The following is a 24,302-nucleotide window of genomic DNA, read 5'->3' on the forward strand; positions in this document are numbered from 1 at the left end:
TTTAGTATGACTTTGTTTCGTATTAACAGTGCGATTTGGTAAGTATCTCCTTCCATCCATTTTCTATCGCTTGTCCCTTTCAGGGTCATGGGGGTGCTGGAGCTTATCTCAGCTGCATTTGGGTGAAAGGCCACCCTGGACAAGTCACCACCTCATCACAGTGGGTAAGTATCTCCTTATTCTAAAATATATCAAATTAATTAACTGCAGTGGTACCGCAATGTTTCGTATTTTCGTTTTCACAAACATTTTGCGAGCACTGATAACTGGCCAATAAATACTATAAAAGAACAAATGTTGAAAATATTTGTTCAATTGAGAAAGGATTTACAATAAATGAATAATCATCCCCTCCCGTAAATGCGTGGGTTCCCTCCGGGTACTCTGGCTTCTTCCCACTTCCAAAGACATGCACCTGGGGATAGGTTGATTGGCAACACTAAATCGGCCCTAGTGTGTGAATGTGAGTGTGAATGTTGTCTGTCTATCTGTGTTGGCCCTGCGATGAGGTGGCGACTTGTCCAGGGTGTACACCGCCTTCCGCCCGATTGTAGCTGAGATGGGCACCAGCGCCCCCCGCGACCCCAAAAGGGAATAAGCGGTAGAAAATGGATGGATGGGTGGAATAATCATCCTATATCTATGATCATATCATACTACAAATTATATTTAACTGTACAAGAAAAACGTTAAACTTAAAACATAACTGTTGTAAAAGTTAAGATAAACAACATAGTTAATGCCCCAAACCTAATAACGCACTCTGCCGTTGAGTAACTGTATGATGCTAATATAATGGAATAAACTAACGAGACACAGTGTAATCACACTTTCTCGTCATTCAAGTTGTTTAATTTTATTTAATAAATACACCACTGTGACTTAGTCTTTATAGATAATACTGGTATGATTATTAATGCTACGTGATAGTAAATATTTGTTTTCTCTTTTTGTTTGATTATATCCTAACCGCGGAGGTACATAATTTAGACAACAAAATTGTGTACCCCGCCTTCCGCCCAGTTGCAGCTGGGATAGGCTCCAGCACCTCTCGCAACCCTGAGAGGGACAAGCGGTAAAAAATGGATGGAAAATTAATGATGGTCCCTTGCGCTATAAGACACATACAGTAATTTAAAGCTTTAAGTATCTAAGTACATATGATTAATGCCATTTGATGGAGTTTCTTTCTGTTTAATGTGTTTTGTTTTACAAATTGGTACCTTCCTTCTTTTCATGCATGATACATGGCACATGGACACAACTCGGCTGAGAGCTTAAACAAGCGTCCACAAAGCTGAATGCTAGCATGCAGCTCATCTCACCATCTGGAGGGAGTCCAGCAGTCGGGTGATTTGGTAGAACCTCTGAGAACAATTGGATGTTATGTGATAGTTCACAAGGCGGTTGAGTTCGCTGATGTAGGTGTGGCGCAGGTCGTCAAAGTTCTTCTGGCTTTTCAGACCCTCCACTGGTACTGCAGAAAATATGTTGTTGTTTGGGATGAATGTTTATAATATTTACTTCCCTAATTGTGAATGGGTAGTAGGCTGGGAAATGTGTGTAAATGTTTCATAGGAAGTTAAGCAGGTAAATTTGGGAAGAAAATCCATTTTACATGACAAAATATAAGCTGCCTCCTTTACAAAGCTCAATTACAGTGCATGTAGGAGGTATTCACAGCACTTTACTTTTCTACATTTTTTATGTTACAGCCTTATTATAAAATAGCATTAAAAAAAAATGTTGTCCTCAAAATTTTAAACACACTACCCCATAATGACAAGGTGAACATGTTTTTTTTAGAGCTTTCTGCAAATATATTAAAAAAAGTTAAAAAAAAAAAAATCCCATTTACTTAAGTATTCACAGCCTTACTTTGTTGATGCACTTTGGGCAGCAATTACAGACTGAAGTTTTTTTTTAATATGATGCTAAAAGCCTGGCACACTTATTTCAGCCAGTTTCGTCCATTACTCTTTGCAGCACTTATCGAGCTCCATCAGGTTGGATGGGAAGTGTTGGTGCACAGCCTTTTTTAGATCTTTCCAGATGTTAAATCCGATGGGCCAATCAAGGACATTTACAGAGTTGTCCTAAAGCTATTTCTTTGATGTCTTGGTTGTTGCCCGGCTCAAAGATGCACTTTCGCCTCAGTTGGAGTTCAAGAGTGCTCTGGAGCAGGTTTTCATCCAGGGTGTCTCTGTACATTGTTGCATTCATATTTCCCTCTATCCAGACTAGTATCCAGTTCCTGGTGCTAGAAAACATTCCCACAGCATGATGCCGCCACCACCATACTTAACTGTAGGGTGATGAGTGGTGCCTAGTTTCCTTCAAACATGATGCTTGGCATTCATTCCAAATAAATAAATCCTTGTCTCATCAGACCAGAGAATTGTTTCTCATGGTGTGAGAGTATTTCGGGTGTATTTAGGCAAACTCCAGGCAGGCTGCCATCTGCTTTTGACTAAGGAATTGCTTCTGTCTGGCTACTCTACCATACAGACTTGCTTGGTTGATTCCAGCAGAGATGGTTGTTCTTTTGGAAGGTTCTATCCTCCACACTGACTAGGGCCCTTCTGCTCCGATCACTCAGTTTAGATCCCCGGCCAGGTCTAGGAGGAGTCCTGGTGGTTCCAAACTTCTTTCATTCATGGATAATGGAGACCAATGTGCTCATTGGGACCTTTAAGGCAGCAGATATTTTCTGTACCCTTACCCAGACTTTTTCCTCGAGACAATCCTGGTTCAGAGGTCTACAGACAATTCCTTTGGCTTCATGCTTGGTTTGTGCTCTGCCATGCACTGTCAAGTGTGGGACCTTTATTTGTAGTGTGTGCCTTTGCAAATGATGTCCAATCAAATAAATTTACCACAGGTAGACTCCAATTAAGCTTTAGGAACATCAGAAGGATGATCAATTGAAACAGAATGCAACTGAACTCACTTTTGAGTTTCATGGCAAAGGCTGTGAATACTTTTATGTACATGTGATTCCTTACTTTTTTGTTTTTTTTCTAATATTTAAAAAAAAAATCTCTAAGGATTTTTTTTTTCACATTGTCGTTATAGGTTTTTGTTTGTAGAATTTTACGGACAAAAAGTAATGTATTTTATTTTGGAATAAGACTGTAATATAACAAAATGTGAAAAAAGCGAAGCGTATGAAATACTTTCCGGATGCGCAGTATATACATAGTGTTGCCATTCACCTGAAAAATACATGAGACCCAACGTTACCTGTAAGGTGCGCGCCTGCGCAATTGCTCATTGCTCACACGCCCCCTGCGCACAGCAAATCTATGCTGTGCACAGATTTAAATCCCATCTGAACTATAAACAAAATAAACATAACAATTTGTTCTGTAGGATTTTGCAAAGCAACTGTGAGTAACAGGTTTCTCACAAGCGGCCACAACAGAGAAAACACTGTTCGTTAACACTGTTAAATTATTACGCCTGTAGAGACGATTTAAAGAGGTAGGAATTCTATCCATCACTTTATTGAGCAATACTGTTTGTCGGCCGCGACCACAACAAAAAAATAGTAAAAAAATCGAATAATCCGCAAAACCGGGCATTGTCTGTCGTACAAACGAGGCTTAAGCCACATCTTTGTCATCTGTCATAACCACTGCAGCCATTCTCTCTCTCTTACTTGCACCAATGCAAGCACTCACGGCACTTCGTTAGTGATGCATTTACGGCCACACAAAAAGTGGGATAACTCCAACACCACACAAACTTTCAATTCCAGATTGTTACTCTATGACTCTCCAAACAGATGTGCTTAATCTACTTTAATTGATCAATAACTTAAATTTATCGTATGAATATTAATAATGGAATGCTGTCACTAAATTACAGAAATGCTAATAAAAAATAAATATTAGGTGGAAATAATTGTGATCTCTGAAAGGGTACCAATTATTTCCAAAGCTGGACCCCCACCTAGACATAAAACACTATAGCACACAGCTCCTGAAAAACAAGATTGTATTTGCTATTTTCATTTAAACGGGCCAAATCACTTATAATAGGAAAAAAAATATCATAAAAAATTATGAAAAAGACTGCTGTCATTTGATTGTTAAAAAATAAAACATGTATCTTGTTATTAAGTCAGCTTTGGAACAGGTGCTGCTGGTGTGGACATAGTGTGCACGTCTGATGTTGCTCACAGGTGCTCCATTGAATGCTCAAGGTGTTTTTGCATTTGCTCGTACACATGAACAATTAAGAGGGAACATTGATGAGACCCCTTGTTGTCTTTTTTTAATTTGTGTAAAATAATATTTATACTATGTAACTCCAACTTTGAATTTAATTAAAGTTGATGAATGTTTTGGAGTAAATGGACAACCCTTGCGACCCCGAAAGGGACAAGCGGTAGAAAATGGATGGATGGATGGATAAATGGATGGATGGAATATATGGGAGACAAATATTTTTAGCGCAAAATTACAACATAATATAATTATCTTTCTGAAATAGAAATCTCCTGCTTAATTTAACCGAAATAAAAATAAATATCTTCAACAGACCTCCATCCTCTTTAAATAACAGTATAATATCAGTGTATTTATGATAGTGTTACTATCATAAGGCGGAACACACTACGGATCTAATTTAGTAAAGGTTTGCGTGTACTAAAACACATGCAAACTTGATAGCACACGCAAAGCAGATCTACTAAACCAGGGGTCGGCAACCTGCGACTCCCGAGCCGCATTCGGCTCTTGGTCGGCAAGTATGCAGCTCAGCTGCATACTTGCCGACCCCCCCATTTTTCCGGGAGGTTTTCTGGATTTTAGTGCATCTCCCAGAAATCTACCCAGGATAACATTCTCAGATATTCACCTGGTCAACAATATTGAGGGCGTGCCGTGATGGCATTAACTCTTCCAAGCTACATTATATACCCCCCCCCCTCCGTGCGTCGGTTGAGGTGGGCTGTGTTGGGGCGGGGTTTGGTGGTAGCGGAGGTGTAAAATGTAGCCCGGAAGGGTTTGGGATACATGGGATTCTGGGTATTTGTTCTGTTGTGTTTATGTTGTGTTACAGTGCGGATGTTCTCCCGGAATGTGTTTGTCATTCTTGTTTGGTGTGGTTTCCCAGTGTGGCGCATATTAGTAAGAGTGCTAAAGTTGTTTATATCACAACCCTCAGTGTAACCTGAATGGCTGTTGACAAAGTATGCCTTGCAGTCGCTTATGTGTGTCTGCAGAAGCCGCATACAACGTGTGAATGAGCTGGAAAGCTGTTTGTTACGGTTGTAAAGGGCGCTAAACGCATTGTCATCATAGCACGTCCTTATTATTGTCGTTTGGGTGACAACCAGCAAGCAGTCGAGAGAATGATTGCTCTAAAACTCGGTGGTCTCCCGGAAAAATTGAGATGGTTGGCAAATGTGATGTTGTCAAGCGGCATTAAAATAATACTCGCGGGCCGCACTAATATTAAATTTTCATATTAAGGTGCGGACCGCGTGTCTGAGACCCCTGGTTAAAGTCCTACTGAAACCCACTACTACCGACCACGCCGTCTGATAGTTTATATATCAATGATGAAATATTAACATTGCAACACATGCCAATACGGCCGGTTTAGTTTACTAAATTACAATTTTAAATTTCCCGCGGAGTTTCCTGTTGAAAATGTCGCAGAATGATGACGCGTATGATGACGCGTGTTTGTGACGTTATTGGTTGGAGGGGACATATTAGCCCAGCACCACTTGCGGCTAAAAGTCGTCTCTTTTAATCGCGCAATTACACAGTATTTTGGACATCTGTGTTAGTGAATCCTTTGCAAATTGTTCAATTAATAATGGAGAAGTCAAAGTAGAAAGATGGAGGTGGGAAGCTTTAGCCTTTAGCCACACAAACACACGATGTTTCCTTGTTTAAAATTCCCGGAGGTGAAGCTTTACTATGGATGAGAGTGGTCAAGCGAACATGGTTCCCGACCACTTGTCAAGCGGCAGGTTTCGGTGAGAAAATTGTGGTAAAAAGTCGCCTCTTACCGGAGATCAGCGGAGCTTCTGTCCTGCTGCAGCTTCGTGACTTCTCTCAGAGACTGGCGTCAACACACCCGTGGACACACCCCTCATACTATCAGGTATTATTTAACTCACTAAAACACTAGCAACAGAATAAAAAGATAAGGGATTTCCCAGAATTATCCTAGTAAATGTGTCTAAAAACATCTGAATCGCTCCCAATGCAATCGCCTTTTTTTTAACTTAATTTTTTTCTTCTTCTAGTCCTTCACTCTAAATTTCCTCATCCACAAATCTTTCATCCTCGCTCAAATTAATGGGGAAATTGTCTCTTTCTTGGTCCAAATAGCTCTTGCTGCTGGAGGCTCACATCATAAATAATGTGAGGATGTGAGGAGCCCTCACACCGGTGACGTCATCGGCTGCTACCTCCGGTAAAGGCGAGGCTTTTTTATTAGTGACCAAAAGTTGCGAACTTTATCGTCGATGTTTTTACTAAATCCTTTTATCAAAAATATGGCAATGTCGCGAAATGATCAAGTATGACACATAGAATGTACCTGCTATCTCCGTTTAAATAAGAAAATCTCATTTCAGTAGGCCTTTAATACATACAGTAGCACAAAGCAAAAAAAAAATTTGTACGCTGAGTTATTTCATTTTAAATTTCAAAAGAGTCTTGTGGCTTCCATTGTTTTCTTTATTTCGTGAAACGGGTCAAAATGGCTCTTTGAGTGGTAAAGGTTGCCGACCCCTGCACTAAACGTATGCAAAGTGGATTGCGTCTCTTAAGTGAACAGAATAAGGGATTAAATCCTTTTTGTGTCTGTGTCTTGATTAATTTGCTAAATGTATGGTGATCATCAAAACACCCACAATTCTGGGAGGAGAAAGTGCAAATACTATTTAGCACTTGCAACGTGATTTATCAACACTCATCATTGTTTTGGGAGCACTATTTTTCATTTTATTTAGCATGTGTCAAAAGCTTGTGCAAGCTGACAGTTCCACACACGGCTGCAACATCAGTGCTTTCGCAGCACAGACGGACAGACGTCTTCGTCCTACGTGTGTGTCAATCATTTTTGACAGTCAGAAATAAAAAATATTTGACATATCGTCTATTCAGCAAACACCATTTATCATAACTGCTAGAGGACTTAAAGAGTTGATTAAAACAAATTCAATTAATGTGTGTCCATAAGTATTTTTTAAAATTGCGTTTGTTTTTTCCACACAGAATATATATCACAAAAATATTTTTTATATGTAAAACCCTTTAAGTATGCATTTTTTGCGTCTTGAGCGGAGTAAATGCTGCCTCTTTCCGATGAGCCCTCTTTTGGCAGTAAAAAAAAAAAGTGTTTTAATTGTAAATGCACTACTTCTAAAATGCCCACAAAAAGTGGTACATGTCTCCTGCATGTTTGAAAATATAGCAAAACGCCGCTGGTAAAAGCATGATAACATGAATGTGCAGTGAATGAGAGTACCTCTGTGGTGATGCCCCATATAGTAAACGCAAAATCGTCATTAAAATAAGACATTTCAACTGCACATGCAGTGGTAGGAACTCGCACGCAACACACACACTTATAGTATACGCTGTGTTATAGATTGCACATGCTGTTGAGCACAAGGTATTTTGATCTTAGTAAATCAGGCTCTATGCGTTTCTGTTAATTGAACCACTTAGACACACAACTAGTGTTTTAAGGACAAGACATAACTATTACAATGACAACCAGGGCAGAGTTGTTCATGACACTCACTAAAAAAGTAAGCTAGCAGTAATACTAATGCTAACTTATTACATACTTGTGGATGTGATAGCCACTTACACCTTTCCTGTCGGACAAAAACGAGCTCTAAACTACCGACGACATGTATTAAGAAACATAATAATGCTGTGATAAAAAGTCACATTTGGAATTTAGACCAAAAGCTAAGTGTACAACACTAGTTGGCTGCTGCCAAGCTAAGGCAGCGTGACAGCTAATGCAAAGTAGGGAAAAGCAAGTTACCAGAAAAATCAGGTGAGGGATCTGAAATGAGTATTGATCGGCTCAGCCTGGGTTAGGCTATTTCAAAGTAAAGCTGTTCAGTGGAATCTATAGACTATTGTTGGGATGTGACTGACGTCGCGCCCTGTCCAATGAATACTAGTGTTAGTCAAGATCTGTTTTCAATGTGTACTGTGCACCATTTAGCCTTTCTCGAAGACAAAATACCCTATGCTTCTGTTTTTTTCGGCTGTACAAGCCGTTTAAATTGCGTGAAAAAAAATGTTTGGAGACCTCCAGAGTTCCTCAAGAGGTCATCAAAAAGGGCGGAAAGTCCAAGATTTGTGGAAACGTCGATGATAAAATCATGCAGCTCACACTCCACAGGACAACCGAGCAGATTCGAAGAATGTATGACTTTGAAAAAGGTTTAAAGGTTTGTTTGATATAGTTTTAAAGGTCAAAATGTCCCATTTAATTATAATCTTGATTTTATTTGTATTTCTTAAACAAGTGCGCTACAAGTGTTTTCAAAAGCACCAACTTGGCGTGTTTAGATAAGAGAAAGCAAATGTGAGCAAAACCTATGAGAGTTAAGCTTTTACCAAAGGCAGTAATCATAAATTAAGCTTTTAGCACATGCACAATGTTGATATCTGTAGTTATGTTTTGATAAAATGGGGAAAAACACACTAATCATAAATGGCGCGTGCAACAGCAACAAACATGGAAAAATCAATGCATATTTAGCCATGAGAGCCTGATACCAATTTCTTGACCCAGTCACACACAAAGAAGTTGTAGACCTCCATTCTTTTCCAAGTTTTGTCGTGTAGAATGGCGTCTGGAGCACAATCGTTGATAATGTATGTCTGGGAACGCGACCGACGTAATCCTTGAAATCACTTGACAAATCTTTTTTTAATTAAGTCCCAGTATAGGGATTAATTCCATTGCATAGTTAGATTATTTGCTCGTATCTGCTTTTTGAAGGAAGATTTAAGTCTCTTTGGTACTCCGATAGTTCGGGCGCTGCATGCTGTGCAACAGTCATCTTAGCTTAGTTAACCATCACTGGTTTTCACTTCTAGGAATAATTCACTTGTCGGTATACGGGCTATCGACTATTTTTTATTCCGACAAAGTGGCTACCTTTTTAGATCAATACTTATGTTTCTTAATATGGGACTATTTCATTTTTCAAGGGACAGTTGACAACCCTAATTATACAAGTACAATACACATACAGACAGACATTTGGACCACGGTGAAAAGCAACAATGTAGGAGAATGAGAACAAGAGTTTTGTTAACGTAAAAAAAATGGATAGAAACAAACGTTTCCTTCACACTATAAATGTAAATGATTTGGAATACCACAGTGTAGAAAGAAGTAGAGTGCCCTTTCCCACCCACATCTAGATGTAGTTTTTGCTTCACAGTATTACATCAAAGTAAACTGCTTGTTTTCTCTTCATCAATCCATTTCCTACCGCTTGTCCCTTTAGGTGTCGCGGGGAGTGCTGGAGCCTATCTCAGCTGCATTCTGGCTCTTAACTAATATGATTACAGTTTTTATTTGTCATAAAATATCTGAATTCATGAACTACACGGTTGTCAATTATCAAATGTTAAGTAAAACAAAAATCTTTACTCTTGGAATGGTATTCCTATAAGAAGAAAAACAAATCTCCTATTAAAATGTTTTACTTTTGAATTATATTAAAATTTTTCATACACATAACAGCTTCAATACTTCTTTTGTAGGTTGCAGGAAATGGCAATGCACAATAAATGAGGTGTAGCCCACCAGGAAGTAGTATTTTTCAACTACATCCCTACTACAGTGCATCTAAAAATGATTTATAGTGTTTAATCTTTGTCCACATTTTATTATGTCAGAGCCATGTTCCAAAATGGAATAAATAAATTTTGTCCTCAAAATTATACAGACTACACCCCATAATGACAATGTGAACATATCTTTAAAAATTTTAACATATTTTTCTCTTTTTAAAAACCAAAAAAACAACAACAAATAAATCACATGTACTAAAGTATTTACAGCCTTTGCTCATACATTTTTGGCAGCAATTAAAGCCTTAATTTAATTTGAATACGATGCTCACCTGTCTTTGGGCAGTTTTGCCCATTCCTCTAAAATGTGGAAAAAAGTGTAGCAGAAACACTGTGAATAATTTCCGGATGCATTGTAAAGCTAGATGACTTTATCAAGATTAAGATAGTTTACTGTAAAATACTCCAGCACAAATGTATTCCCATATAATTTGTGTTTTACAAGCCAACTTGGTTGATTAATGTCAAAACTTACGAATGCTGAAGAGGAGCAGGGCCTTCATGCAGAGAAACTCCTCCTGCGTTATCTGCAACATTGCAAACTCCTGTGACAGACGCTTCATGCGGATACAGTGCTCGTACATGGTGGAGATCTGCATCCGATGCCTGCGCAAGTTCAGAAAGGGCACATGGTGAGCGGTGAGGTCGATAAATTGCTTAAGACGCTGGACTTTTTGTTCTGTGATGGGCTGCAGAGAAGATAAGGTCAGAGGTTAAAGTCAAATGTATTAGAGTTGTAATAGGTACCACATAATACTAAGTCAGGAAAATCTGAAATTGGGTCTTTCCTGCTCTGATTTCTCCAAACGAGGGCGGGAAGGCAGAAGTTGAACTCATTTTTTCTTCTGTACAGTTTTTATTAACAATGTGGAAAGAAGCAGGTTTCTAATATGTCTTGTAAAGCCAAAGCCAAAAGGGAAAAATCATATTTCATCAGTTGTGAGTGGAAAAGGAGGATGGCAATGGAGCGGAACATCTTCCATCACTTAAAAAAAAAAAGGCAATAAAAAATCAACTGGACAGATTCATGACTAAACTTTTGACCAACTTTAGTGGTGTTTTCACTCAACTTCAGCGAAAACCACACATTAATAAATGTGTCACCTTTATTTTTGCAAAAGCAATTTTAATATTACACGTTTAATGCATTTGACAGAAAATGACACTTGAAATAATAGATTAACTTTAAAAATCATTGTCCAACTTCACTAACTTTCGGTCGTCCACCTTTTGAGACGTGGGTCACTTTATCAGAATTAAAGTTTAGCAGAGTTCACTCTAAATTGCTACATGCCGCAATAAAGAAGTACATTTTCTTGTTCTTTCGTGGTGTGTGTTGTGCTAAATACGCCCAAAACATCACATCACCCACACACGGTGGGTGATGTACCCATGATTACGGCATCAGTTAGGAGGTGATACCACTATTTAAGGAAATACGGTATTTAGTGACATTGAAGCGACAAATGGAAGAACGTTTTTACGAAGAGGCTGCCACTCTAATTAATTCATTTCTCAGATCTAATCTTCCTCTAATAGCTCTTCTTTCATGTGCAATCCGACCTCTCTGCAACAATTAGAGCGCAGCCGAAAAACATACCCCTAAATATCCGGTGTGACTATGATGAGGTTTTATGCCGGTGAGGTATGTTCCTTTCGACGAAAAAGCGCAACAGTTATTTAATCACTGCTAAATTTCGCGTCTCATTGCAATGATTGTGCCAGGGTTTTTGTCCCTTTCTTAAAGGACAGCCTTGGCTTGGCAGGAGACAGTGAGCAGCCAAGTGACGGTGAGCACTTAAGTCCATTAACACTTCCCGCTCACATTTCTTTCAAATAGCTCAAATTACCCAGACTCCACCAGCAAAATTGGAGCTGCTAATCCACCACACCTTGAAGAACAACTCAGTAATCGGGCTTCTATCCAGATGTAGAACTTGGTGGCAGCACTTTATCTCACGTCTGCATATAAAAGACCCTCAGATGGCTCTAAAATGCAGTTTTAACAACTTGTAACTGTTTAAGTGGGGCATAAAGTAATCACAGAAAATGGGTTGAAATGGATTCAAACAGTTTTCATAAGAGGTGCCCAAACTTTTTTTAAATATTGAAATGTACTATTAAATATATTTTAATTAAGTGGCTTGGGATGCAGTATCATCAAAAAGGATAATTGTAAAAATATTGTGATGTTGAAGTTTTTAACAGATTAAAATATACAATAGTGTCTATTAGATATAGTGTGACAATGGCCGTGACGCTAAATACAGAAGGCTGCATTTCTTGTAGTTACACTATACCTCACACCTGATTTATGTCCAACCAACACAATTAACCTTGCTATTATCAGGGGAGTAAATTACAGGGAGCACATTAGTGTAAAAAAAAGTATAAGCTAAAACCATTTTAATTTCACAACTCACAGAGTCATGTCAGCAGGACCTTTGCATGTGTTGCCGTTTATAATGTTGTTGCATACCTGTCAGCTCCAAAGCGCATCGATACACTCTATTTGTATTTGTCAAACCCTTTGTGGCTGCTTTGCATAATGGCAGCGTGGTGTCACGTTCAAGAACAGTACAAACAGGAAAAAAAGAAAGGAAAAAAGCAGACTAATGGACCGCTCATAATTATCATGTGAAAGTTGAGCTTAAGTGGACCACACAGAAGCGATACAATCATGCAACAGCTACATTTTACATAGTTTTTATCTTCTTTTGTATTGACATATAGAAGAGAAGTGCCATCCCATTTGAAAACTATTTGATTAATAAATAAATACATAAACATATTATTGGCCATTAATAACAATTATGCAACAGCTACATTTTACATAGTTTTTATCTTCTTTTGTTTTGACATATAGAAGAGAAGTGCCATCCCGTTTGAAAACTATTTGATTAATAAATAAATACATAAACATATTATTGGCCATTAATAAACTATGTTTTTTCCTCACCTTTGCATTGTGCATGCAGAACACCTGGGAGCCACCCAATGTTTTCACCAAAATAAAATGAAATTTACTTTTTTCAAGCCTATATCCGAAAATGTACATAATGAACGACAGTCGAAGACTAAAGGCTTTTAACTTTATATCTGATCAATCAATTGCTTTGAATTGCAAACAATTCCTATTAATATCGAGGGCTTTCGCACTATTAACTCGGTGCAAAATGAAACCGTCGAAAAGTGTCCTGATGTTTACGTCTTATTAAAGCGGCAACTGCACTTTTTTTAATGTTGCCTATGATTTACAATACCTTTGAGAGACAAGCATACATACCTTTTTAATGCATTTTAACTCGTGAACAAACATAAATAAAAGTCCACTTACAATGGAGCTTATGGGAGCTATGAAGTCAAGACGCCATTGTGTCTACAAAACCCAAAACCAGTGAAGTTGGCAAGTTGTGTAAATCGTAAATAAAAACAGAACACAATTATATGCAAATCCTTTTCAACCTATATTGAATTAAATAGACTGCAAAGACAAGATACTTAACGTTCGAATTGGAAAACTTAGTTATTTTTTGAAAATATTAGTTCATTGGATATTCCCTGGAGCATGTTTGAAAAAACTGGCACATGTGGCAAACAAGTGGGAACAAGTTGGTGCCATGATTGGGTATAAAAGCAGCATACATGAAATGCTCAGTTATTCACAAACAAGGAAGTGAACAAATGCGTGAGCAAATTGTCCAACAGTTTAAGAACAAAATTTTGTCAACGAGCTATTGCAAGGAATTTAAGGATTTCACCATCTAAGGTCTGTAATATCATCAAAAGGTTCAGATAATCTGGAGAAATCACTGCACATAACATTGAATGCCCGTGACCTTGGATCCCTCAGGCGATAGGTACTGCATCAAAAACGCGTGTAAAGGATATCACCACATGGGCTCAGGAACACTTCAGAAAACCACTATCAGTAACTACAGTTTGTCGCTACATCTTTAAGTGCAAGTTAAAACTATACTCTGCAAAGCGAATGCCGTTTATCAACAACACCAAGAAATACACCGCCGGCTTTGCTGGGCCAGAGTTCATCTAAAATGGACTGATGCAAAATGCAAAATGTAAAAGTGTTCTGTGGTCTGACGAGTCCACATTTCAATTTGTTTTTGGAAACTGTGGACGTTGTGTCCTCCAGATTGTTCTAGGCGCAAACTTCAAAAGCCAGCATCTGTGATGGTATGGGGGTGTATCAGTGCCCAAGGTATGGGTAACGTTCACATCTATGAAGGCACCATTAATGCTGAAAGGTACATAAAGGTTTTGGAGCAACATATGTTGCCATCCAAGCAATGTTATCATGGAAGGCCCCAGCTTATTTTAGCAAGACAATGCCAAGCCACGTGTTACAACAGCTTGGCTTCATATTAAAAGAGTACGGGTGCTAGACTGGCCTGCCTGTCGTCCAGACCTGTCCCCTATTGAAAATGTATGGCGCATTATGAAGTGTAAAATACCACAAGGGAGACCCCAGACTGTTGAACAACTTAAACTGTACATCAAGCAAGAATGGGAAAAAATTCCACCTGAAAAGCTTCAAAAATTGGTCTCAGTTCCCAAACGTTCACTGAGTGTTGTTAAAAGGAAAGGCCATGTAACACAGTGGTAAAAACGCCCCTTGCCAACTTTTTGGACTGTGTTGCTGCCATTAAATTCTAAGTTAATGATTAATTAAAAAAAAAATATATTTTCTCAGTTCAAACATTAAATGTATTGTCTTTGCAGTATATTCAATTGAATATAAGTTAAAAAAGGATTTGCAAATCATTGTATTCTGTTTATATTTACGAATTACACAACGTGCCAACTTAACTGGTTTTGGGTTTTGTATTCCAACCATAAAACCCAATAAAAAATACATATGTTCCGTTTACATTTTGTGACCTGAATATTAACCATGTATTAGCGATATTGTTATCATAAGCACTTATGTTAACTATATTTAGCAGCGCATTGATCAAGTGAGTTAAACTACCTTATGCTGCTGTATTGACATGAGCTGGTGAGCTGCTGTCTCACCTCTGACCTCGTGAACATTAAATCTAGATTATAAATTATCCCTCTCACCTTGATAGTATGTACAAGGCTGCAGCCATAAACTGAGAAGTTGGTAAACTTTAACAGCCAACTTGGATCCAGAAATGGCAATAAATATCCAAAAAGATGCTTGGTTCCACCCACCTTTTTTCTTCGCAAGGATTATGATCATTCTTCATATAAACGGGAACATATAAACACCCTATTAGTTGTCATCCTAGTGAGAGCAGAAATTGTACGGTTAGTGATAGTTTATCAGGTTTGTTGGCTTTCATGTAGTTATTGTTGAAGAGAAAAGATAACGTTTTGATTAATAAATCAATGTGCTGCCGTATGCTTAAAATTAGCAAATTATGTAAATATTGCAATCTTGTTATGAATGTGCAAGTTACTACATTACATCTATAATTACAGCATGTGTATAAAATATTGATGGAAATGTTTGGATGTTTTTTAAGCGCTTTATAGGCAGAAAGAGAGTCTCCCATAGGTTCCATTGTAAGCAGACATTTGCTAACATTTATTTACATGATAGAATGCATAAAAAAAGAAAAACGTATGTGTGCTTGTGTGTTTGTTTTATAAAGGTATTGTGAATGATAGGTTAAATTCCAAAAAAGTCCAGTTCTACTATAAAGCCCACAGCATCTGTTTTTGCAAGTACAAGTGTTGTCATGTCATTAAACGGTTCAACCAATCACAGATATTAACTTCACCAGTGACAAATTCTCCTTGAATATAATCCCAACTGTTTATAAAAAGAACCTAAGTACACCAGACTATCATGTGAAGCAGTGGTCCCCAACCACCGAGCCGTGGCCCGATTGGTACCGGGCCGCAGAAGAATTTGTTATTCTTTTTTATTAAATCAACGTAAAAAACACAATATACACTTACAATTAGTGCACCAACCACAAAAACCTCCCTTTTTCATGACAAAAACGTCCCTTTTTCATGACAAAGAAAAAAAAAATAAAAAAATGGTTTCCCCCTAAACTACCACCCCTTGTCCAAGTACAAGCTGACCTTTCTGTCCTAAATAAATGATAAATCTCAATGAATGATACAAAACTTAATTTGTATATGTTAAGCATAATAAAGAGGCTTTTGCCTTTAATACAAGCTATTTCTGATTTCAAATGATCAACTGAAGGTCAAGTTATTTTTTGTTTTAAGAACAAAAATTAATGTTTTCCATTTTGGAATAAGTAACATAATAAAATGTGGAAAAATGAAGCGCTGTGAATACTCTCTCAATGCACTGTAGTAGGAAGGCAGCAACATAATTTTTGTCAGGGACATTACTCAAAATGCATACTGGGCCATATTTGGCTATTTAATTTTGTTTTCGTACAAGGTTCCAGAGCCGATTTTTTTGAGTAACAGAACTGAAGATAACGCAACTTAGCTATTAGCGTAGATTAGCAAATACATGAATATTATGTTGGGCAGCACGGTGGAAAAAAGGGGTAAGTGCATGTGCCTGACAATACGAAGGTCCTGAGTACTCCTGGGTTCCAACCTGGGCTCGGGATCTTTTTGTGTGGAGTTTGCATGTCCTCCCCGTGACTGCGTGGGTTCCCTCCGGGTACTCCGGCTTCCTCCCACCGCCAAAAACATCTGTAGATAGGTTGATTGGCAACACTAAATTGGCCCTAGTGTGTGAATGTGAGTGTGAATGTTATCTGTCTATCTGTGTTGGCCCTGTAATGAGGTGGCAACTTGTCCAGGGTGTACACCGCTTTCCGCCCAAATGCAGCTGAGATAAGCTCCAACACCCCAAGCGGTAGAAAATGGATGGATGGATGAATATTATGTTTACACTAATCACAATATGGTGACCAACCAACAATTTGTTTAAAAAATAACAAAAAAACAAAGAAAAAGGGAACAGGACTTGCTAAGATGTTATTTACTCCTCAGTCACAGCTTAGGTGTTGTTAAATATACAGAAAAATAATTGAGTGAACTTGATTTTGGCCTTCCCATGGTCTGAGAAGCACCTGAATTATTCAGGTAGACATTAGTAGACCATGTGACTTATTGAATATTCCATATTTTTTAGAGAGGGTAATGTGTCAGGGTAGAAGAACAACTAAAGTGTCATTTCGTTTTTTTAAATATTAATACAATAAACCTCAAACATAATAAATAATAATATACAAAGATAATTTTATCATGCATTCCATACATTTTATTTCCTGGGACACATATTACCCATATATATTTATATAGAAAAACATTTGTCATTAGTATTGAAAATTCTGTTATTTTAAAGACACATTTTGATTTGTCAATTGGATTACATTTCTAACCTTACTATAATGTGGAAAAAGTTTTTTCCATAAATGAATACAATTGTAGTTATTGGATGTCTTCATATTCCTTACACTGGCCTCCCTACTGCTGCCATGTGTAATAAACAATATCCTGATCTGAATCATTTTCACTACACGGAGCATTCAGATTTTGAATGATCCATCCATCCATTTTCTACCGCTTATTCCCTTTCGGGGTCGCGGGGGGCGCTGGCGCCTATCTCAGCTACAATCGGGCGGAAGGCAGGGTACACCCTGGACAATTCGCCATCTCATCGCAGGGCCAACACAGATAGACAAACAACATTCACACTCACATTCACACACTAGGGCCAATTTAGTGTTGCCAATCAACCTATCCCCAGGTGCATGTCTTTGAAAGTGGGAGGAAGCCGGAGTACCCGGAGGGAACCCACGCATTCACGGGGAGAACATGCAAACTCCACACAGAAAGATCCCGAGCCTGGATTTGAACCCAGGACTGCAGGACCTTCGTATTGTGAGGCAGACGCACTAACCCCTCTGCCACCGTGAAGAAGAAATAATATTCCTCACTTTAATCTTATGGTAACAAAACAACAAGCAAGGCAGAAACTGGTGCCGAAAAGCTCGCGACCATTCCTACATTAGAAAAATATATTAAAAGTATTTTGTATGATTTTCCATCACAGGAGAACTAGGTGTAAAAGATGGGGGATAAAGAAACTGATGTAGTATAGCAGATTAGTTAATACAATTAAAAAAATTCACAGAAATTACATACTCGTTGAAGACGAGATCGGGTGCAAAGTACAGCATCCTGCTGTTGACGGTCTTATGTGATCGCCAACCCATGGCGAACACCATTACGCCCATCCACGAATGTTGGATGACAGTCATTTGGTCGTCCACATGCAGACTCCTAAAACCTACACACAGAACATGTACAGTATGTTATAGTGTTATTAAATTTGTTGAATAAGTGAGTTTACTTGTTTGACTAACTGGAATAATAACAATTGTGTCACCATTCTCCACAATAAAATAGCCTCTGGGTTCCCCAAAAATCAATGTTAGGGCAACTATTTATCTCATTCTAAAATGCCTTTTGGATAATTTTTGCTGTCATAGGAAATTAAAGTTAGGGCTACTACTTATCTCATTCTAAAATGCATTTTGGATCCTTTTTTGCTTTTGTAGGAAATTAATATTTTTCTAACTTAAAACAGGAGAGCGAGGAAAGGATTTCTCGATCCAAACAACTCATGAAGACTAAAGCATTATTTTTTTCTCCAGGCAAGAATTGTGATTACAGCCTATGTGATCTACAGCCCCCCAAAAATAATGAGAATCATAAATAGGTTATGGTTTGTTCAAACAGCATACGTAAAAATCATTTGTATCAGTTTCCATTTAAAAAAATACCCAACTTGTTTTTAAAGCACTTCATGTTCTTGCATCAACTGGATTGTTGCCTCAAATGTTTAGGACATTGATGATGCTCCCTCTGGCATGAGTCCCTTTATTGTGTAATTAGTTCATGAACAACGTTTAAAAAACCTTATCTATACTAGTCTTACCTGGTAGTCCCTTTGCCCACTTGACCATGTTGACCAGTTGTCTCTCTCCAAGCTCGTTGAGGCTGGTAAGCAGATTGTCCGCTGAGTCTGGCTGGGCGTAATCGTGGCCCGCGTTCACAATCTCAGGCTCAATGGACTGCAGAATATCAAGGAAGACCGTCTGGGAGTTGATGTTCACACTTGATTTAGGGGAGACATGATGGATAACCTCAGCGGAATCCTGAACAGGATTATCCTCTTTGGGGTTTTTTGGTTGTCCAATCTTCTTTAGTTTACGTGCTATAAATGCAAAAACAAATGTTGTGTCAATAATAATTTGTCTTTTCAGGACGGCATAGTGTAGTGCTACACTGACTTTGGTGCACCCTGTGTTGGATCGACTCCTGCTCATTGACATTAGTGTAAATGGTCTACAGCAGGGGTGTCTAAACCCTTTGCCTCTAGGAACCAATGTGAAACTGTGCCAATGGGCCGCGACGAAACAAAGTGATTTTTGGGATAGCACATCACTGTAAGTGAGGAATTTAGACCCATGCCATCATATATAAGAAAGTGAAAATCAGCAGTTTGATAGAGGGCAACTAGTTGGGGACGGCGTGGCGCAGTGGAAGAGTGGCCGTGCGCTACCGAGGGTCCCTGGTTCAAATCCCACCTAGTACCAACCTCGTGACGTCCGTTGTGTCCTGAGCAAGACACTTCACCCTTGCTCCTGATGGGTGCTGGTTGGCGCCTTGCATGGCAGCTCCCTCCATCAGTGTGTGAATGTGTGTGTGAATGGGTAAATGTGGAAGTAGTGTCAAAGCGCTTTGAGTACCTTGAAGGTAGAAAAGCGCTATACAAGTACAACCCATTTATTTATTTTATTTTAGTTAGTTTTTGAGAGCGAAATAGAGGTCAATAAAAATATATTTTAAATTTGGTAAGCCACTCTTTGGCACCCTTGGTCTACATTAAATGTACCCTGTGATTGGCTGATAACCTGTCCAAATTGTAGTCCGCCTGCTGAACAAGATACTAAGCAGCCAAAAATGGATACATAGAAAAGATTCAGAAAATTTAAGTCATTTCACTTTCTCAATCAATTTGAAAATTGCTCACCCAGCTCTGAATAAAAAAACAACAATTTTAGCCAACAACATCAAGACTAATCTTGTAATAGCTCTAAAGCAAGGGTGTCCAAACTTTTTCCACAGAGGGCCGCACACGGAAAAAAATTAAGCATTTGGGGGCCATTTTGATATTTTTCATTTTCAAACCATAACAAAATATATGTTTGTTTGTTTTTTTATCCTTTGGGCTCCTGGGAGCATAGAGGGTCTCAGTCATTAAAATGTTAAAAATAAGTCAGATTATTATTGTATTTATTTATTTAATGCTTACAGTAAATCTCTATATCAACTTGAGGTTGATATAAAGTAAAACAAATAAGATTGTATGCCTTTTCTGTCAAAGACAACTTTGTTTTTTATAGTAATACTGAAATATGCAGTATTTACATAGATAGATAGATAGATAGATAGATAGATAGATAGATAGATAGATAGATAGATAGATAGTACCTTATTGATTCCTTCAGGAGAGTTTCTTTTATTTAGCAATTAAAGCCCTCAATGATCAATAATGCAGGACACCATTGATTTTAATTATTTTATATTTTTGAGTAACCACAGTGAAAAATTTAATAAAATCCTACTAAATATATTTGAGATCCGAAAGGTTCCCCACTCATAAAGTGATACATTTTTATTAGTTTTTTTTTTTTACTTTTAACACTTACATTTCAAGATCAACTTCCGATATATCTGTCGATTTTAAGTTTGAACTATTATTTTGTTTGTTTTATGCTCTTTTGTCAAAACTTTGATGTTTTTATTTGGCAACCACACAACATATGCAATATTTTTTCCACATAAAACAGTTTAAAGTGATTATTTTTAAGTAATAATTCATTATAACATAGATTTTTTTTGTCCTTTTTTTTTTGAGCAATGGAAAAAAAAAAGAAAATAAAGACAAAAGGAACAAAAAAACTGCCTGCCTGGCAGCTTTGTGTAAACATTGGCACTTTTTCTCATTAGATTTCACCTCATTCCACTTTTTTTAAAGGTTTATTTTTTTATTTTTGCAATACAATCAATTTTGCAATTTTTGCAGAATGTGTGGCAGGCCGTTAAACGATTAGTTGCGGGCCGCAAATGGACACCCCTGCTCTAAAGCCATTGAGTCATACTGAACAGATGAGTCTCATCTGGTGGAAATGTCTGCGGTCGTAATGTACGAAGCCTAGCTGGTGATTGAGAAGTGCTTTTTTTTCTTCTTCTCGTCCTCTTTTTTCCAATCTGTCCTACCTGCAAGATTTTGCAGCATTGCAAAGACATCTTTGATGCACACAACTGAGTAAATCACAGCCATTTGCATGACATATTGGTTTCTTTCGCCACTAAAAAGCTGAGTAAAATTCAGAGCTCGCGAGGAGCAGAAAAGCACTCCCATCTTTAGCAGAGACACAGCTCCTTGCTGACCTGAGTGCAGCTGCTGCAATCTGACAACATGCACTTAAAGAAAAAATCGGCACAGACTTTGGTTTAGCTATCTGATCCGAGAAGTAAGTGGTGGTAGACAATGCTCGTAACGCTTAGGCTTTATCGCTCAACTTTTGACTGATGCCTCAGCAATACTAAGTTAATGCATTGAAGAGGAGACACTTGTTTATTTATTTACTTATGTGTATTTACTAGGGCTGCGAATCTTTGGGTGTCCCACGATTCAATTCGATTCTCGATTCAAAAACGATATATTTCCGATTCAAAACAATTTTGTATTCATTCAATACATAGGATTTCAGCAGGATCTACCCCAGTCTGCTGACATGCAAGCAGAGTAGTAGATTTAAAAAAAAAAAAAAAAGCTTTTATAATTGTAGAGGACAATGTTTTATCAACTGATTGCAATAATGTAAATTTGTTTTAACTATTAAACGAACCAAAAATATACCTTACCGGTATTTGATTTTTGTGAAAATATTGGACACAGTGTGTTGTCAAGCTTATGAGATGCAATGCAACTGTAAGCCACTGTGACATTATTGTTCTTTATTTGTATTTTTATAAATGTCCAATGATAATGTCAATGAAGGATTTTCAATCACTGCTATGCTGAAATTATAACTAATATTGAGGTGCGATGAGATGGTGACTTGTCCATGGTGTACACCGCCTTCCGCCTGATTGTAGCTGAGATAGGCGCCACCACCCCCCGCGACCCCAAAAGGGAATAAGATGGATGGATGGATTGATACTGTTGTTGATAATATTAATTTTTGCTTCACTACTTTTGGTTTGTTCTGTGTCGTGTTTGTGTCTTCTCAATTGCTCTGTTTATGATGAAGTTCTGAGTGTTGCTGGATCAGGTTTGGTTCTGGAATTGGATTGCATTGTTATGGTATTGCTGTGTAGTGGCTTGTTGGATTGATAAAAAAAAAAAAAAAAAAAATTAATTAAAAAAAAATCTATTTTTTAAAAATCAGAATCAATTCTGAATTGCACAATGTATTCGATTCGATTTGTATTCGAATCGATTTTTTCCCACACCCCTTGTTTGTACTCAATCTTGTATTTTATTTAATGGAAGACGATGGCAGGCGTTAAATCGGGCAAATGCTTGTTTAAAGACGCGCCTTTCTGTAATTAGTGGGTTAGCGCTTGCTGCACAGCTGCAACACAGCTGCAACACAATGCTCAAAAGTACAGTAGTACTTGTTTTTTTTTGTTGGTCCTCCGTTTCAAAAGGTGGACTCCTGCTGTAGACAGGGCTCATGTGATAGTGATCCCTCACTTGGCACCTTTGTACTCAGCAATGCATTATTAGTGTTAATGTAACCCCACCTGGTTCAGTCCATGCTTTTCTGTTTTGCGCAAGACTCGAACATGGGTCATCTGGCATGAGGCTAGCTATCGAGCTAAAAACCCGAGCTATCAAACTGGTAACCAGCACTGCTCTTGAGGTTGTCAGGGAGTGAGGTTTACCAACGTACACATGGCCCAGCCCAACTGGCTGGCCTTTGCTACACTAACCCCTCTAAACCTCACTCTCATCCGGGTCATGGCACCACTGAAACCCATGTGTTTCAGTGTCTACTTTTTCTGTTCCGCCCGGGACTCAAACCTTGGTCGTCCGGCATGAGCGACAAGCGTGTTATCTGTTATCAACGCAGTAACCAGAAACGCTGGCTGGCCTCCATTACACTAGTGCAGCGTTTCTCAAAGTGTGGGGCGCGCCCCACTGGTGGGGAATAGAGACATGACAGGTGGGGCGCGAGGAACGGGAGGAAATTTAACTTTTTTTTTTTTTTTTTTTAATTCTTAGATTTTTTTTTTTTACAACCCCATTTTCTATACAAACTGTAAATCACTTTGTGATTCTGTCTGTGAAATCCGATATATAAATTAATGTAAATTACGTATTTTTCCTGTAGACTTTAAATTTCTAGGTAGGAGCGAAAGTTTGACAGACGCAACAGTAACTAATGGGGGCGGGGCTAAGCGGAACAAACTTTCGCGCGGATGGGTAGCAGGCCAATGTGTGGACCACAATTACACAAAATGGATGAATTGGCTTCATATAGAGTTGCATACAGAATTGCTCTATGCAAAAAACACACACATTTGCTGAACAGCTGATTCTCCCCACTGCAATAGACATGGTGTCAGTCATGCTTGACGAGACAAGCGCAGCAAAATTAAAAGCTGTCCCACAGTTGCGAGACGTATATGCGACAATGCAAGTGATCTTTAGGAACAACTCGTAGACCAGGGTTTGGCAACCGGCGGCTCCGGAGCCGCATGTGGCTCTTTGATCACTCTGATGCGGCTCAGCTTGTCACGGCCAGCTAAGCTTGTCATCCTGCTTGTCAAACCTCGGGACACGCCCACGGCCGCGCGCGTCTCCGTCCTGCAGCAGCGGACAAAGACATGTGGGTGTTCAAGTTAAAACGCCTGACAGCGGACCTTGAAGATGTTTCACGCCCGAAGGACGTTTTTGCTCAGAATCACAAATAGTGTGATATTGAAAACCTCCCCAAGGCAGACAAACTTGTGTTCGAAACTTGGAACGCTATCCCTGACTTTTATGTGAACATGAAAAAGTATGCACTTGGAGTCCTGTCGATCTTTGGATCCACGTTTTCATGTGAGCAGGTGTTCTCCAACATCCATCCATCCATTTTCTACCGCTTATTCCCTTTTGGGGTCGCGGGGGGCGCTGGCGCCTATCTCAGCTACAATCGGGCGGAAGGCGGGGTACACCCTGGACAAGTCGCCATCTCATCGCAGGGCCAACACATGAACTTTATTAAAAACAAACATGGCACACGCCTCACAGATGAGAGTTTACATTCCTGTGTGAGGATAAAGGTGACGTCATACAGCCCCTATGTGGGGACGCTGTGCGCTGCAGTTCAGGAGCAGAAATCACATTGACCACGTATGATACATATTTTAATTTCCTATAAT

The 24,302-nt window shown here is 38.6% G+C and overlaps 1 protein-coding gene and 1 long non-coding RNA gene across 2 annotated transcripts in view; one reads left to right on the forward strand and one right to left on the reverse strand.

Moving 5' to 3' along the window:
• LOC133550902 (uncharacterized) overlaps positions 1-24,302 on the forward strand; it is a 57,965-nt gene that overhangs the window by 29,648 nt on the left and 4,015 nt on the right. Inside the window, exon 2 of the long non-coding RNA XR_009806398.1 lies at positions 84-164. This is a non-coding gene — a long non-coding RNA (uncharacterized LOC133550902). The remainder of the gene's footprint in view (positions 1-83; positions 165-24,302) is intronic.
• LOC133550901 (androgen receptor-like) overlaps positions 1-24,302 on the reverse strand; it is an 86,427-nt gene that overhangs the window by 26,283 nt on the left and 35,842 nt on the right. Inside the window, exons 4-7 of the mRNA XM_061897031.1 lie at positions 18,793-19,071; positions 17,997-18,141; positions 10,339-10,469; positions 1,326-1,477 (exon numbers count right to left, since the gene is read on the reverse strand). Coding sequence (XP_061753015.1) covers positions 1,326-1,477; positions 10,339-10,469; positions 17,997-18,141; positions 18,793-19,071 — 707 coding nt within the window. The remainder of the gene's footprint in view (positions 1-1,325; positions 1,478-10,338; positions 10,470-17,996; positions 18,142-18,792; positions 19,072-24,302) is intronic.

The sequence above is a fragment of the Nerophis ophidion genome, linkage group LG04, assembly GCF_033978795.1.
Source record: "Nerophis ophidion isolate RoL-2023_Sa linkage group LG04, RoL_Noph_v1.0, whole genome shotgun sequence".
Lineage (NCBI taxonomy): Eukaryota > Metazoa > Chordata > Actinopteri > Syngnathiformes > Syngnathidae > Nerophis > Nerophis ophidion.